This window comes from Chenopodium album, chromosome 27, assembly GCF_948465745.1.
Source record: "Chenopodium album chromosome 27, dcCheAlbu1.1, whole genome shotgun sequence".
Classification (NCBI taxonomy): Eukaryota; Viridiplantae; Streptophyta; class Magnoliopsida; order Caryophyllales; family Amaranthaceae; genus Chenopodium; species Chenopodium album.
In genome coordinates, this window is record NC_137860.1 from 7,411,692 (window position 1) to 7,430,825 (window position 19,134).

Genomic DNA, 19,134 nt, shown 5'->3' on the forward strand with positions numbered 1-19,134 from the left:
ATTACAAATCCACCTTCGTTACCATTCAAAGCTCCAAAACATTAACCTAGCCATTACATTCATTACACTAGAATTTCTTTATATTAATTATGCCTATTTTCCTTTACTATTTTACTTATCAAACAATGTTATATTGTCCATTTTTTTTGCCTTAGTACACTTGGATTTTTTTTTAATCATTTTTTTGGGTTTCCTTTTGATTTATTTTGCTTATCTTTAGTCTTTTTAGGTTTTTAAAGCTATTAATAAGGATAGTTTATGAACTCAAAGAGTAAGTTTAAGTGCAAAAACAAAAGAATAAAGACTTGCATAAGGCATCTCATACAAATTTAAAGAATAAAAAAAAATTATCTGGTAGCGCAATTGTCTATAATCGAAAAAAAAAACCCTAACTCGTAGCACAATTATTAGATCAACCATATCACTTTTACCATGACAATTACAGCCCATGCAAACCCAAAGCACCATAAAATTAAGAAATTAACCTTATGAGTGCAATGACAAATTAACAATCATGGCAAAAAATGCCCAAGTGTCAATTTGGTGGGAAAATAAAGAAAGTGGGTCACAAAACTCACAATATAATGGTGGGAAAACCATAAATTCTCTTAGTTGTCTGTAGACAAATACGACTTGTTTTGGGGTAATTAAATTAAAGCATTTTCATTCTATTAATGCATCATTTTGCTTGTTTTGAGGGGAAAAAATAGCATTTTGCTTGCTTGCAAAAAACGATATAACCAATCTGGAAAAAAAAACTCTTAATTTTTTGGCGATTATTAGTCAAAAATTAAAATTAAAAAAAAAATCATCAACATTAACAAAATTTTGAGATATGCAAATAGAGATCCACTTTGCTAAATTATAATGATAAAATAACATAAGCTCAAAAAATCACGACAAACATACGTAAATCAGTGCAATTAATGCTAATGAGTAATGACCACTAAGCCAGATCGACCACAAAGATTCAAATTGCTTTTAATCAATAATCATCAATAATCAATCAATCAATCAATAATAATAATAATAATAATAATAATAACTTAATACTAAAACAGACACCGGGAGTGACACATATCACATCTGAGTGTTGTTTTTTCCCTCCACAAACTCCCCTTCCCCTTTTAACCTTTTTTTTTGTTAATATTTGATTCTATAATAATATTATTTCAAATCTTTTATATTATGTTTATGACAAATATATATTCTTTTTTATTTTTTGTTCATAATTATTCTATATACATTTACCTAAATAATTATTTCAACTTCTTTCAAATAAAAATATATTATTTCAACTACTTTTTAACTATCTTTTAAATGGAGTATTATTAGATTTTGCCAAAAAAAAAGTTATAATAAATTGATTCATTTAATAGATGTTAAAGAAATTACTTTAAAACATCGCTTAAACTTTTTTTTTTCCTTTTCAAATACCTCTAGCTAATATTTGATTTCAATTTCAATTCAAAAATAATTATATATTCAAGTCAATTACAATTTTGTTTATGAAATTTTACTACTAGACGTACATATTATCACAAATTGATTTATAGAGTATAGTATAGCTATAACATAAATGTTGTGTTTAACAAATATTTTTTAGATATAAAGGTGATATATTATTTGTAATTTTGTGTATGTTTGCACATTTACTAATAATTATTTTTGGAAATATTAGTTTGTTGTTCGATTGATTTTTATGTTTATTAAAAATGCATTCATAAATAAGTATTCACTAATATGGCCACTGGACCTGATCAAGCCCCGCCTGAAAAATTCTCGAGTTCAGACAGACTAAAAAATCTATTTTTTAGATAATTTGTTACTTTGCCTATTAATAAAGATTATGACATTATAAATTGCCAATACCAAATCAACATATCACATACTTTTATTATTCCTTGACTAATTTATGACTATAATACTTCTCAATCAATAATCTATAATTATATATAACTATAGATCACCGTGCATGGCACGAGATCTAATAACCTAGTTCATCAAATAAGCAATATAGATACACTTGACCCTTTTTTGTGTGTGTATTCAATAATGAACATTCTTAGACAATATTATTCCTTAACCATAAAATGACCATGCCAAGCTGATCGCAAGTATTCCGTTTGCACTCAGATCCTCAAATAAGCAGCACAGATACACTTGACCTTTTTTTTTTTATTTTTTTTATTTATGTATCCATTATACTTCATACCGTCTTGGAGAGATCTTACAATGTGAATAATGTATTCTTAGAGAATATTCCTAAAAAGAAAATTGTGTAAATACAATTTGATCAACTTGTATATTGTCAATCATGGGGTGGTGTTGTCTTTTCATTCATTTAGTTAGGGATAGTAATGTCATTCAAGGATAGTAATGTCATTCGCTGCTCAATGATGTGTTCATAATGCTAGCAGTGCATTTCTAGTGAGACTATGTTTAAAACAAACATTATGTCAATTTTAACGGCCCAGTTTTCCGTCTAGTTACTTCGTCAACATACTCATTGAATTCGTTAGACGTTCAACGCTAAGTAGTTGAGGAGATAGGGTTACTTGTTTACCAACTTACAAGAGAACCCTACCTATGTTCCTTTGCGGCGTATCCTGGATTGAAACCGGACTCAAATCACTCAATATTGTGTTTCGTTGGATCGCAACCATTGTCATACCTAGATCAACAAGTATTTTATCAACATCTACCATATTGCAATACACACATTGCACCAATCATTCTTCAAAATGACATACTAGCTCGTTGAATTCTTCAGCCGTTCAATGCTAAGTAGTTGGGGAGATATGGTTCATTGTTTACCAACTAACAATAGAACCCTACTTTTGTGTTCCTTTGCGCCATATCCTGAATTAGAGCCCAAACTCAAATCACTCAATATCGTGTTCCTTTGGATTGCAACCACCGCCATACCCAGATAAACAAGTACTTTTATCAACAGCTACCATGTTGCAAGGTAAGTATTCCCACATACACATGCTGCACCAATCATTCTTCAAAGTGACATACACATCAGATCAACTGAGTTTAAGTGCAATCGGGAGTTAATGTTTTACCAGTCATGTATCCATTTGTGCAAGGCAATAGGGGATTGAAGCCGAGTTGCTAAAAATTTGTTTAAGCCCAACCACCCCTAATACATTCAGTCCAAGTATATAACCGGTACTGTACACTTAGCTGACGCTAGTAACGGTTCCAAATTGTTTGCAAACGGAGGGACTAACTACGGCAAGTCACAGTCTACGCTTACTTAAGTGACCAAGCAGGTGACTAATCAATCAGGTGAATAAGCTAATAGATGACATGGTAATGATCACTGTTCACTCTATTTACAAGAATGCCACGCGATTGACAAATTCTGCTGATCATAAAGATCAACTGCCCAAAAACAAAATTCTTTAAGAGAATATGGTTCCTGAACCAAAAATGACCAGTTGAGCTCAACTGTACTATGAGATAAAAATGCCGAGATTATCAGCCATTAAACCAAATCATTTAAACCCCAGTTCAGGGTCATATATAGAGGACTTGCAGTACACTATTTAGATTTATACTGTATTTCACACTTTTATACTGCAGTGTAGAGTTTCATTCGAAATATATCAATATAAAGATGTAGACATAGAGACAAGCTAAACCTCGCATACGCAGATTGAGAGTGACCTTGAACAAAAAAACTTTTTTTGTAGAGCATTTTCATACATGGATAGCCAAAAACACGCCAACACACCCAGTACAAATTTAAGTATATAAGAAAAAAAAAAACACTTTCTAAGCGCCTCAACATAAAACCCAGATTAAAATCAATAAAGATTCCTCGACACCCAAATAGACAAAGACCAAACACCAACAGACTCTACTGAAAGACGACCCATTTGGTCCCAAGAATAGATGCTGACCAAAATAATTACTACCAAAATATTTGCGCCTAATAAAGCACAGACAAGGAGCTTGAAATACTATGCAATGATTGATGTGGTGGTACCGATGAAAATTGGTAGACACTAAAATCAAGCGCTGGAATCCTCACCCTTCTTCTCCACATCATCCTTCTTAGCCTCGGTTTCTGTAACCTCTGCTGGGGCAGCTGCTTCTTTAGCTGGAGAAGCTGCTTCTTTGGCAGGAGCAGCTTCTTCCTTGGCAGGAGCAGCTTCTTCCTCTGAGGCTTTGTCCTTGCTTTTCTCTTCTCCAACACTCAGCTTCTCAAGAGCTTCAGCAGTCTCAGAAGCGTCTGTGCTCTCCTCCTGCTTCTTTTGTGATTCAGCAACCTCTTGGAACATCTCCATGAAGGATTTGTTATCTGATCATAAAACAGTAACATTTTAAATCATTATGTACAAGGAAAATCCTAAATATATAAAGTCCAGACTACTTTAAAACACAGCCAGTATTTCATTTTATAACCAGCCAAAACAAGAAAAATTACAGAGTACAATATATTTAATGACATTCAAATGCATAAAGTCTATGAGAACTGTAAAACAACCCAAATTTTAACCCAATAACATAACCTTACCAAGAAAAATAGAGAAATGGAAAGAAAAACAAATTCAGACATGGCAAACTGTGATTGTTGCTCAAAACAAAAAACAAATTACACAGTGCACAAATATGCATATATCCAAAAGCTCAAGCTAGAACAAGTAGCAAAGCAAAAGTAATTACCATTCTGAAATGAAACAAATGAAAACTTTCTGCTTAACTATGTTAGGGTATAACAAAGTTGGCTCCTCAAAACATTATTATACAAAGAAAAACACCACATCCAAGAGGATGTAAGTATATGTCCTAAGTATGCTATAGAGGTCATAACTATTCTTTATACAAGTACAAAATATTAGGAAACCCAGAAAAGAAGCACTTTCACTTGGTCTCTATATACTGCTGATAAATATTGATTGATGAAGAATCATATACATGGCTTAAGAAAATGTAAAAAAAGATGCAGCCTATCAACAACAAATCAGAACCAATGAGGCTAAAACATATGAAAGATAACAGAGATAGAATATGATAAATTCATACTTCATCTGTTTCTAGATTAATTGCAATGTTTAATAATTTATAGACATCAATGCAACAGGACCTTTAATATCGCTAATTACAATAAAAACCGTAAAAAGCTGAGGATTCAAAGATACACATGGAGACAAATGGAACAAATTTCAATTGATAACTTTAATTATACATCAGAAATTTAGTGCAATCAAACTATCAAAGGTAGTTAAGTTTAAGCCCCTCAAAAGCAAAGGTTGCAACTAAAACAAAATAGATCAAGCATCACATAATAACGCTGCAAGCACAAATCCACTTTACAGCAAATATTTAAGCATGTTAAAGTGTAGCTTATTCATTGCCAACCACTGTAAATACATCTCAAGATATCTCTAACAAAATCTGATAACCACTTTCCGTCAGTTACATATGTGATCCAACAGCAAAAAGGAATTTTACCAACAAGAAAATAACACATGTATCCATTCTTCTGTTATAGAGTCCGATTATTTCTTAATTGTATCTCACTAAGTTATTTCTAATTTGGAACTCACTAAGTTAAAACCCATAACTACTCACAATTTATGCTAGTTTTTTTTTTTATAGGTTCATTAAATTACCTAAACAATGATTTTGTAATTTTGAGTTTTTGACATAAGAGCTTGACGATAGAAAACTCAAAATCCTTGAGCTTGATCAAATATAAAAGCCATGATTCATCATTCTAAATTCCTATATTCTAGGATACAAGTTCAAAGTTGAGAACTTGCAATAAATGTGATAAACATATACAAATAAAAAATTCAAGATACCCACAAAACAGCATGAAAAAGCTTCTCCTAATAGAGCTTAGTATCAATAATACCCGGAAACACTCCCACAAGAACACACACAACATCATTTAATACAACCGAAGAATCACAAAAACAATATTGGACCAGTGGCACGGAGTAATAAACAGGCCTGTAAATACGGAGTAATAAACAAAATCAAACCAAATTGACTCACTCTCAATCGATGCGAATCGGATACAGAACATCTCCTCCTTCAACTCTCCATCAGCATAATCACTAGCAACCCACACACAAGATTTTTCATTCCCGGCATGCTCCTGAACCGTCATACCCGCAATAACTACAAATACAAATTGATCATTCATAGAAGAAAACTCATTAATTCAACACAATAATTACACAAGGAAAACAAAACCCAGAACAATTAACAAATGATTGAAATAAAGTAACATACTCAGATGATTAGCACAGATCTTAAGAGTTTTAGATTGACGCATAATCAATCGAACTTTCCCAGAAACCTTATGCTTTAAAAACTTCACTGTTCCAGTACCCCTTTCTTTCCATTGATTTCCTTCTTTATCAAATCTGTAAAGCTTCGCTTTTCTAATAACAATTCCAAAACACAAACAATTAGAAATAATAAAACACCAAATAAAACCTAGAAAGCCGAACATATCCCTAAATTAGTGGCAAATTTCAAAGATTGGATCAATAAATGCATTGAAAACAACAATTCAAGAATACCCAATTAAAAAAAACACAAAACCCTAAAAATCAGGGCAAAAAAAACCTGGGATTGTGGCAAAATTCAACTATGAAATCAACAAAAATCACAAAGAATTGAGAAAATTACAGATCGAGGAGGGCATCTTCGTCTTCTTCACCAGTGGTGATGGCAACCTCTTCAAGCTTAACGATGGGGGCAATTTGGGCACCGGTGTCTTCTTCTTCGGCGGGAGCGTGCTCGTCGTCTCTGTGCTCGGGATCTACTGACGCCATTGTTATACTGTGTTTGAGAGTGTTGTGGTGTGGGAGGAGAGAGAAAGAGAGAGAGAACGGCAGAAGAGAATGAATAGTCGAGATGAGAAATGAAAGAGAGAAGAAGGGTTTTCTTTAGCTTCAACTTTATATAGATGCAAAAAGGTTGGATTGCTAGTTAAGATTAAAATAAGGGATTACCATTCACCCACCGCTTCAAGTGTCAATTCGAGTGATTGGTTCAACCTCGGTTAGGTCTAGTTAGGCTAGGATGGGCCTGATTTGGATTTGAGTTATGTTGAAACTTAATTCTTAATACCAACACCTTAAGGGGGTGTTTAGTTCAAGCATAATAGGTATAAGGTATGGGTTTAGAATGACCAAAACCCATACCTTGTGTTTGTTTTTAGAAATTTCATTTTTCAAAGTCATACCTCAAACCCCCAAGGTATGGGTTTTTGAAACCCAAGGGGGAAGGTGGGTATGGCTCATACCCCTACCTTTAGGTTTAAAATTAAAAGAATAACTATCATTCATACATAAAAACCAAACACATGAAATCAAGTATCAAGTTGCAACCCCATACCACCCAGGTTTCATTCCTCATTCTAAACCCATACCATTAGTTTCAACCTTTATTTAAAATTTTGTACTAAATTATATTATTATGGTTTGATAGTATGTTTAAGTTATAAAAGATTATAATTTTATGGGTTTTAGTATGTCTAATTTATTATATAAAATTTCAGATTATATATGCTGCATAATTTAGGGTTTAAACCTTAATTTTTCATGTTTTAGGGCTTGATAACATACTAATCAAGTTATCAAATTATTCTATGTTTAAACTACATCAAAGTATGATTATTTTGGGGTATATATTAATTCTCAGATTTTATATATTGTGAAATTTGAGTTTATGTTGTTTATTTGAAGGGTTTTAAGGTTTAATGTGTAATACACTATTCTAATTATTGAATTATGAATGTAACTCTTCAAAAGTTCGGAATCTATTATTTAAATTATTTTTCAGATTTTATATAATCTGATTTTTATTAGTTTTGAGCCAAAAATAAAGTTTTAGAATGCTTCTATATGATTTAAACAACTATTTATGCAATATGCTAAGTATAAATTATTTGAATTGCAAAAACAATTAAGTAAACAAATTTTCAGCATGTATTAGTAAGTTAAACTTGCTGTAGTTTTATATTATACGCTATATTTTCATGAATTTAACACATAAACTTGTAATTGGGATGCTATATTACTAACTTTGACTAATGGGAACAATTTAAAAGCTTTATTTTGATGGTTTGAGAGGTTTTAAAGTACTTTAGTATTGCTGTAAATTTAATTGCTTGAGTATTGATTTATTTCTCATTGTTTGCTTTAGGAGAGGACTTTGTAGAAGGCGATTTTTAGTTTCTAAAGTGGCTAACCGAATTGTTTACACAAGGTACATACAAGTTACGAAACCTTGCTTTTAGGTGCATGTTTAAGGACGGATCGAGAACTTAGTATCATGTGTAGGGATTAGGGGTGAAAGTTCGGTTTTCGGTTTGGTTTTTTGCCCAAACCGAAACCGAACCACCATATTTCGGTTTCTAGATTTTGGAAACCACACCGCACCACTTTAATTTTAAAACCGAACCAAACCAAACCACCTAAATTTCGGTTTTCTAAAAAAAAAACCAAACCACACCGAATTTTCCTATCAAGGAAAATAAACATCAAATTTAGCAAAAAAAACCGAACCAAACCACACCAATCAAAACCGAACCAAACAAAATCACCTAGATCCGCAATTACGCACCCACCACAAATCACAATTCAATCACAAACCACCACAAAAATAATGTAGAAAAACAAAACTTAAACCAAATTAAATTAAACGAAAGAAAAAGAGAACTACCTCACGTCCTCACATTCCACCAAAAAACGTCGATTTTGGGTTTTAAAGGTCAAATTCGACCATGAAAACTCTAGATCTAGAGTTTTCATGGTCGAATTTGACATGAAAACCCTTTAATTGATGTTGTACGAAATGAAAAACCATAGTTTATGCACTTATGGAGTTCGAAAAACCTCGAAACCTTAGTTGATGGTGATGCGGGTTGGTGGGGAAAAGAGGACATGGGAGTAAAAGTGGAGAAAGGGCGTAAGAAAGAAGAGAGAGTGAGACTGAGAAGAGGAGAGAGAGTGAGACAAACAAGAGGAGAGAGAGGGCGGAGAAGTAGAGAGGGCAGAGAAGAGGAGAGAGAGGGGGAACTCAGAGAAATGAGAGGGGGGATTAGGGTTTTTTCCTATATATACTAAGGGTAAAAATATGTTGGGCTAGGGTTTTTTTTAGTATGGGCCTATATTTCGGTGTGGTTCGGTTTTGTTCGGTTTTTCATTTTTGCAAACCGAAACCGAACCACACACCGAAATTTTTTTTTTTTTAAAACCGAAACCGAACCACTTCCGAAAAAAACCAAACCAAATTTCTTATTCGGTTTGGTTTTCGGTTTGGTTCGGTTTTAAACCGAGTTTGTTTCACCCCTAGTAGGGATGACTGGGTTAAATTGCTTGGTTATACATTGTGAATTTCATTTGATGTGCACTATTCTTTATTGCAAGTATTATTTATGCTCTAATTATGCAAGGTGCGCTTAGAGGCAAAGGTATGTGATTGGTGAAATGATTTATTTATTCCTCATTCATGATTAATGAAATAAGATGAGTAAAGGAAAGATTCAAGTCTTATAAGACAAGGTTAAGGATTTGGGGTGCCTTATGCACTCAAGGTGTCTATACACCGAGGTAGTAAAGGAATAAATAATCATAAATGTTGCTTGCCACTAATAAATCAAGAATTTGAATTGGAAAGTTGTTTTACTTGATTGAATTGATTACGAATTGATTGTGTTGTTTGCATATGAGTCATCACCAAGTCTAAACCTGTAAATCACGTAAAGTGCAAGATGGATGAGCAATAAAACTCTGGATTGGTGCACATCTGGAGTAATGACACTCAGGGGTTGGGGTACATGGGGTATTAGCTGTGTACTTTTCTCGAGGCCGTCTAATCTACGAGTCTCTTATTTCAAATATTTTTCTTAAAACTAGGAGTTAGGTGAGATCTCATACTAACTACGGTCACGGAGTCGCGCCCATGGTTGTTGGATGTTTATTGATGTTTCCGAAAGGAGGCATGGGGTTTTTCTTTTATTAATGTTCCAAATGGAGCATGGGTTGGACAACCTTGTCTATTGCTAAATCCAATGAATAAATTGAAATGAATTAGCTATTATTATCTAGTGAAGTCTTAATAAATTAGATAGTTGAGTCATGTGTTGAGTCTATTAATTAATGATGCTTATGTTTGATTTTTAATAGCATGTTAGGTTTTTCTTAATTTATTTTCGCAGCTTGTATGTACTCAGTTTTGCTGATTGCGTGCTTTTGTGTGTGTCTTTCTTTGGTCATGGCCTTTGCCCTTCAATGGCCCTGTGACAATCCAATTTTTACACTTGTAATATTGGGGAGCAGAATAACCACAGGTTCTTACACATGCGGCATTCATCAGGGTTGTGGGATTTTGAGTAGAGAGTTGGTTGTCTGTAGTTTATTTCTTTTGCAAGTTTGAATTCATTTTAATTCGATTTTATTCGACATTATTTCTTTTGGTTTGAATTTATTTGAACACTGGATTTAATCACTTACTACTTTTGTTGAGTTTCGAATAAGGGCCTTAATGGTTCCAACTTGTATCACTTATTTTGATTTAATCCTTTGGTTTTGAAGTTTATTTATAACTGTTTTAATCTTCCGCTGCTAATTTCTGAGATAGCCTTAATGTTTGAACACGTGGCGGTAGCACGCCAGTAATTCTCTTGAAATTGTTCATGTTATATACAGGTTTCTCACAGGTTTTTAAGAGAGAATTATTGGGGTGTTACAAGCACGCAAACAAAAACAAGACGTTAAAAAAATAATGTATACATAAAGATATTAAAATGCAAAAAAATAATAAAAGAAAAGCATGTAAGCGGTCCATCCTGGTACAAAACCGAACCGAACCGGAATAAACAAGCCTAGACCAGAACCCGGACAGGTTGAATATGGTCCGGTCCCGGTCCTCAAAAATAGGCGTTCTGGGGTTCCGGCCCGGTTTGGTTTTGGACCGGTGTACAAACCTACCAATAGGTTAGTGGATTGTGCCTTAGAATCAATGATCATGCTACTTTAGTTTGCTCCCGAACAATGGCGAATCCAGGATTTGTAAGTAGGGGTAGCACTGCGCGTTACATATGAAAAAAAAACCTACATAACTATAACGTGTTAACTCATACTCGTTACACACTATTAGGGTACCGTCACATATATACAGCAAACAATTGAACAAACTGAGTTAAAGTTTTATATAATAGGTTTTCTTGTTGTATACTCCCTCGGTATTTTTTTTAGTGTCCCATTTTAAGTATTTACTATCACAAATTTACATAACCACTGTAACTTGTTTTACAAAAAAGTAGTGTAAAAATATACAATTTTGACTAATGTAGATGTTCAATCCATACAATCAAACATTGAGTATATAGTTATGTGAAACAATAGTTGCAACACATTATAAAAGGAAGGTGTTTGTGGTAAAAAATGTACTATTACCTCTATCGAAAGCACATGGCCCACTTGATTATAGTCTTATTCTATAAAGTGTGTGTTACAACTTTAAAGAAACGTAGGAATGAAATATATATTAATGGCTAAACACGAACATTGGAAACACTGTTATGAAAATGGGAAGAATTTCTATGAGTGGAGAGTGTATGAAATTGAATTAAATGTGAGAGCTAAAAGGCTTTCTTAAAAAGTGTAAAAATAAATTAAATTAAAGAGCTAAGAGGCTCTCTTAAAGCCTTCAAAGATTAAAAACTTAAAAAACCAAAATTCGTATGCTAGCAGCTTCGAACCACCCATACAAAATAATCAATTTCCTACTTGCATCCCTCACCATCAAAGCAGCGCCATTCATTGATAACAAATACACAAATTAAACTTTTATACTAATATTGTTGCATGCCATAGCAAGTTTTTAACCTTTTTTATTTTATTTTTTTTATTTGGAGGGGGGCACGTGCTACCCCGGGCCCCTATGTGGGTCAGCCACTGCTCCCGAACCCATTCCTATGCTGCCTAAGTGTTCGACTACCCTTGAATCATTTCCTTTAGAGCATCAACACTCGTGGTATAATTTTATACCACGGTGTAAAAATTCATCAAAAACCTACAAATTTTTACTACAATGGTGGTATAAAACTATACCATATGATGGTATATACCATCCCATGGTAAAAAATTGCATTGGTCTCTGTGTAACATGAACCAACCAGGTCACGCCATGTGGCCGGGTTATCATGTACCTTTTATTTTATTTTTTTCAATTGCATTTTAAGAAATAATTATAAAGTAAATAATTATGAAAAAATTACCATTGTTCATAATTTTTCAAGACCTACACATAGACACCCATATTGATATAGTTTTTTTTTTCAAATTCGCTTTTTACTACCTAAATTGCTTATTTTATTTAATTAACTTTACAAACATTAATTAATTATTTTCAATAATTAAATAAATTATAATTATAATTAAATTAATTGTATAATTAATACATATAGGAGAGAGAAAGTGTGGTGGTGAACTTTTTTTATACTATGGATGGGGTGATTTTTGGAGAAAGTATATTGTATTGTGGTATAGATGATGTGGATGAGTGAGAAAGTGGTAGAGAGAGAGGGATGGTATAAATTTTTATACCATGAGTGATGATGGTCTTAGTGTTTTCCTTGATATATAGATTTTACCCCCAATTTCCAGTCATTAGCATTAATTAATGTTAGTTTTCACATATATTTATCCCGGGTTAGCTTAGTAGTTGGTAACAATATGTGGTGTTTAGACGTTCTATGTGGGTCGATCCCTCTACTTTTTTGACACTTGTATTAAGTTTGTTGAGTGTTATATATATTGTTTGATTGTTGGGTGTTCCATATACATAGAGAAGTGAATATCCCTTCATCAAAATACAATGTGAATCTTGTGTAATAATATCTTTATATTTTAATTGACATTTTATTTAAAAGACAATAGAAAAATTCGGAGAGAAAAAACAATGCCTGGAAATGACATGTGTCAGTGTTTATTTTAGTATTAAGAGCGATTTCCGTAAATAATGTTAAAAGATAACAAAATTCCCTAAATACGCTATAATTTATTAAAATTCCGGACGTACCGTCCATGTCGTCATCAATTGTAAATCAGTTTTTTTTTTATAATTAGGTAGAAACCGCTAATTGAATTAGCGGTTCATTAAACTAAACCGCTAACTCAATTAGCGGTTTAATTTTTACCCCTTAACAAAATTACACGAGCAAAGTTAGAATTGAATATTACTGACAAAATAAAAACAGAGCTGTTAAAAAGAAGGGAAAAAAAAACACTCTCTGCTGCTATCTCATGGTGGTGCGCATTCCCCATCACGCCACCACTGCCGTTTGCAACCACCGCCCACCACCACTGCTGTTTGCAACCACCGACTAGGGCTGTTCAATTTTGGATATCCGATCCGATCCGATCTGAAAATTCGGATATCCGAAATTTTCGGATCGGAGAAATTGCGATCCGAATCCGATCCGAAATTTTCGGATATCCGAATTTTCGGATCGGATATCCGGGTTTTCGGATCGGATAGTCGGATTTTCGGTTCGGACGGTCGGGTTTTTGGATCGGGTAGTTAAAATTTTCGGAAAAAATCCGATCCGAAAATCTGAAATTTTTTCGGATATCCGATCCGAAATATCCGAAACCTTAAAAACCGGATCAGATATCCGAAATTTCGGATCGGATCATCGGATTTCCGGATCAGATATTTCGGATCGGATATTTTTGAACACCCCTACCACCGACCACCATCAGTTCACGTGGGCTCCCAACCGTGACATCCACAACAGCGACAATTAGTTTCTGCAATTAAAGAGGTGAGTTTGCCCTAATTTGATTTTTTTTAAAATAAATGTATAATTGATGTTGTAAATGCTAATCGGATTCAAAATTGATAGTAGTTTAGGTCTGTATGACATTGTTAAACTTCTTGATTAATATTGATTCGCTTTTTCTTTTGTTTACTTGTTTACTTCAAACCGCTAATTGAAATAACGAAGTTAGTTGTTTATTAGTATTTATTTAATTGAAAAGGCAAAGTTAGTTGTTTAACATAGTTTTTTAATTGAAACAACCAAAGTAGTTGAATCGAAATAGAAAATTGAAAGCCTACAATATGTTTCTAATAGCTTATAAATTTGACAGTGCCTTTTTTTTTGTTTGTTTTTTATTTTATTTTTTTTTTTTTTATGAAATTACTATGTATGGTTGCATTGTTTTTGATTGTATTAGATAAATTAATGGGTTGATTAAACATTTAATTTGTTATTTAGAACATGGAGTTCTCAAACTTTCCTCTGTATTGTTATTGGGGAGGAGAAATAATACATAATAATGGTGATATTACATACAAAGGAGGAGAGCAGAAATTTGCATTTGTAAATTCTCAGATGAATTTCGATGAGGTGTTGACTAAGATATATGAAGTTATGGGATGTCTATTAATGGATGTGGAATTGAAGGTGTCAATGAAGTATCCAATAATGCCTGGGTCGTATGTGAGCATTCCATTGGATAGTGACAATGCTTTAAAAGCGATGTGGGAAGTAGTGTCTCGAACACAATCCACCTTAATGCAATTGTTCATCGATCAATTTCCAAAGGAAACTGAAATGGAAACTCACTTGGAATCATATCATGATCAATTGGATCTTAGAACGAGTGAATTTCCAAACATGCCATTGACTAATGAAACTGTGGCAATGGGTTCATTCACTAGAATGCTTACCGATGAACACTATGCTAGTGAGCACATGTTGGAGCTATCTTCTCCAACTCATTCACCACATGTAGATGCTTCAAATGGTGATCCATCCATGGTTGTCTTTGATTTTTTGAACCAAAATTCTATTGATTTATTTGGTGATGTTGACATTGCGATGGATACTGATGTTGATGAAGATGAAGATACGCAAGATGCTCATGACAAGGCTATAAGAGAGAGTGCTCCATCACAAGATTTTAACATTGTGGAAGAATTAGATCCGATTTTGCAAGATTCTTGGAGGACTTGGTCCAATAATAATGCTTTCGATGGGGAGTTTGCCATTGGCCAACAATTTGATTCTTTGGAGCAATTGAAAGATGAACTGAAAGCTTATTCCATTGCTAAGAATCATTCATTTAAAGTGTTGGAGAGTGAGCCCACCAAATATGTTGTTGAGTGTAAAAGAAAGATTCAATGTAAATGTGCTTGGAGGATGCGTGCAATCAAGGATCCTTGTCTTGCTACTTCCAAAATTGTTAGATATAATGGCCCCCATGCAAGCAACTGTGTTGGTGACATCAATTCGATAGATCATCGTCTCATCACCTCTGATTATTTGTGCAATATCATAAGAGATCTTATTCGTGCCGATCCTTCTTTAAAAATTCGATTGATTGTGCAAGTTGTGAAGGATAGGTTTCATTATACCATCACCTACAAGAGAGCATGGTTAGCAAAACAAAAGGCAATTGCAATCATTTTTGGTGATTGGGAGAAATCCTATGAAGATTTGCCCAAGTTCATGCAAGCATTGAAAGAGTCTAACCCAAGAACCGTGGTGGAATGGTGTACAATACCTTCTAACAAAGATCCCATGGTTCATATCTTTTTTCGAGTGTTTTGGGCATTTAAGCCTTCGATTGATGGTTTTAAACATTGTCGCCCCCTTATCACTATAGATGGTACTCATTTATATGGGAAGTATAAGGGTACATTACTCATAGCCATGGGTACAGATGCTAATTTTCAGTTGTTCCCTCTAGCATTTACTATTGTCAAAGAAGAAAACAGTGATAGTTGGGGGTGGTTTATGAAGTGCATTCGACATGCTGTCACTCAGAGAGAAGGGTTTTGTGTCATATCTGATAGACATAAGGGTATATTGGCTACAATGAATGAAGTTGGCAGTGGTTGGGAGGAGCCACTAACCCACCATAGATATTGTATTCGCCACCTTGCCTCTAATGTCAACACTAAGTTCAAGAATGCTTATGTGAAGAAACTTTTTGGTAAAGCTGCAGATGCTCGACAAAAAAAGAAGTTTGACTATTACTTGAACAAAATTGGTGAATTGAACGTTGAAGCACGCCAATACTTGATGGATATATCAATTACTCGGTGGTCAATTCACCATGATGGTGGGTATAGATATGGTGTGAAAACCACTAATATGTCAGAAGCTTTTAATGGAGTCATGAAAGGTGCTCGTTGCTTGCCAATAACTGCCCTTGTTCAAATGACCTTTTATGGAGTGAACTCTTACTTTGTTACCCGGCGAGGTTGGGGTAAAAGAAGATTTGAAGAAGGTCATGACTATGTTGAGAAGGCCACAAAGATAATTGAGAAGAACATGGTGAAATTAGGTGCTCATACTGTTCGCCCTTTTGACTATGAAAGGGGCTTATTTGATGTTACAACAGGATGTGGTGGTCGAGTTGAGGGTAAAGGTGGCAATGTACACACTGTTAATCTTCGAGCTAAAACTTGCACCTGTGACAAATTAAAAATCTACAAGTTGCCTTGTTCCCATGTACTTGCGGTGTGTCGTTATCGCAACTTATCTTATGCCGATTTTGTAGATCCTTTCTTTACCACATATGAGTATAGGCAGACATATTTGAATAGTTTTCATCCCATTCTTGATGTTGCCTACTGGTCTCCTTACACAGGAGTCAGAATTGTCGTTGATGCTTCTAGACAACGAGGGGTAAGACATCCTAAGTCTACACGATACCATAATGAAATGGATTCCAAAGTTCGTAAAATTGTGAAAGCATGCAGCATTTGTCGAAAAACAGGCCATAATAAGGCAACTTGTTCATCTAAGGGTAGTGTCGGATCATCGGGGTAATACTTAATATTTTTATTTAGAACTTATCTTTTATGTCTTTCATTTATATATAGACCTTGTCTTTCATGTTGCAACACTTAATTAATTTTTTGTATGATCTTATGTTGCAGGTCCCATGGAACCAGTGATCAGTCCCGACCCTCTTAATCGTTCAGTTCTAACGTTGCAAGAGGAGCATATGAGTGAGGACATTTGGAGGGGAGGTCAGGATAAGATTATATCATGTAGGGAGCACGTGTTTAGTTTAGGAGAGTGGGTGGTAGATGATCGCGTTGAGCATTATGTTAAGTTAGCTGGGTTCTATGGTGTACATAGGTTGGTAGGTGGTGGATTAGAGTTAGATAGACCTTTACTTACGGCGTTGATTGAGAGATGGAGGCAAGAGACACACACTTTACATTTGGTCGTTGGTGAGGCGAATGTTACATTACAAGATGTTGCTGTTTTGTTTGGGTTGAGAGTTAATGGAGCTCCTGTTACTGGCACTGGTATTGGGAAGTGAGCAGAGTTAGTGGAGGAGTTGTTAGGGGTTGAAGACCAGACTGATAAACCAGCACTTCAGGGTTCTTCTCTAAGGTTAACTTGGTTGAGGACACACTTCTCTCATGGCCCCCCTGCTGATGCCGATGATGTAACTATCCGCAAATATAGTAGAGCCTACATTCTAGCACTGATGGGCTCTATTCTTTTTGCCGACAAGAGTGGCGATGCAGTACAACTTATTTACTACGTGACTTGGATCATGTTGATAGGTACAGTTGGGGTAGTGCCACACTTGCTTATTTGTATCGACAACTATGTCGAGCATCTCATAAAGGGGCCCGTGAGGTAGGGGGTGCTCTAATACTTTTGCAATTATGTTCGTGGTAGCACATTCACATAGGTTGCCCGCAAATTTCTAGGGTTCGAGATCCTCCTCAAGAGGACCCCGAGCATCCTGATCAGGATGATTCATGTATTATTGGCTCTCAGCATCGGCGTGGAGTTGATCCTTTAGCATGCATGTACAATTTCTACATTTTAATATTTCCTAATAATATTTAACATTAATACTATGGACTTTTAGTAATAGTTTTATTGCTTGATCATTGTTAGTTGGCTTCGTGTTCACCTTTCTTGTGGGCATAAAGCTAGTGGACTCTCTTACTACCGGGACGCACTTGACCATCAAAAAGATACTCAGGTATTAATTTATTTTTTAAGCTTAATGATCTAAACGCATATTGCTTGTTAATTAGTTGGTTGGTTGTTGTGCTTAGTGAATTCCCCTAGATTATTAGTTGTATATTGAATATTTTATTCATTTTACTAAGTCATCTCACATCCGCTTATACCAAGAATTAGAACATACAGACTAGGACAATCATGCAGCTACATGTGTAATCAAAGAAGCTAAACATCAGATAAAAAAATGTCAAGACTTTCTTTAAGGTCTAAACAACAACAAGTTTTACATTTGCAAATATGGACAAGAAGTTTCATAGTAGTTGTAATAAGCTGATTATAAGTTTTTTTTTTTTTTTTTTTTCTTTTTTTTTTTGTCAAAGATGTACTAATACTATTTTTACTCTCCAACTCTTACAAATACTAGTATATTTCAAGATGAAAGTATAAGAGTTTGTTATGTTAGATAGATGTATATATAGGGTGACAGTCCAATTGATATTCATTTAGTGGTACATTATTACTTGTGGTTGTTTATATATATATATATATATGGCAGTCCAATTGATCATTATAGTTTGTGGTGGTTTTATTTTCTTTCAATGTAGATGACTTGGCAGCCATATACCGAGACGATACTTGAGTTATTACCCGAAGTATGTTGATCTGACACACATGTATGGCGCTCAGTTACTCCATTGATTTGCTTTGACATTGTCGAGTACCACCACCCAGATCGAGTTCTACATCAATTTGGAATGGAACAGACAATTCCTAATGCTTGTGACACGAGAGTTGCTCTTCATCGTGTGGATCGACGGGGTAAAAACAAGAACTATGAGGCCTTGCATCGTACATATGTGGAGGAGTGGGGTCGTCGTGAGAGCACGATTGTCATGGGCACCCCCTTCACAGGTCGTCGTGAGATCATAGAGGATTACATGGCGTGGTATTATCGAATCACGAGACTCCTCATTACTCCTCCTACACACCCACGCCCCTCCACCCATTACCAGCCATCGTCCTCTGACATTTTGTTGGTAATAATATAGCCTCATCATTTTACCACTTTTGGTTTTACATATAATAAATTTAATTAATGAATAGTTGACTTTAATATTATTATGCCTAATTTTATT

General features: G+C 34.5%; 1 protein-coding gene across 1 annotated transcript; it reads right to left on the bottom strand.

Annotated features, from left to right (window-relative positions):
- Positions 1-3,679: 3,679 nt before the first annotated feature.
- Positions 3,680-6,911, bottom strand: LOC145620272 (ran-binding protein 1 homolog b-like). Its single transcript, XM_081674917.1, has 4 exons — positions 6,661-6,911; positions 6,259-6,410; positions 6,019-6,144; positions 3,680-4,315 (listed from the first exon to the last, which is right to left on the bottom strand). Exons 1-4 carry the CDS (start codon positions 6,804-6,806, stop codon positions 4,026-4,028), a joined length of 714 nt encoding a protein of 237 aa, XP_081531043.1. The 5' UTR covers positions 6,807-6,911; the 3' UTR covers positions 3,680-4,025.
- Between the last annotated feature and the right edge of the window lie 12,223 nt (positions 6,912-19,134).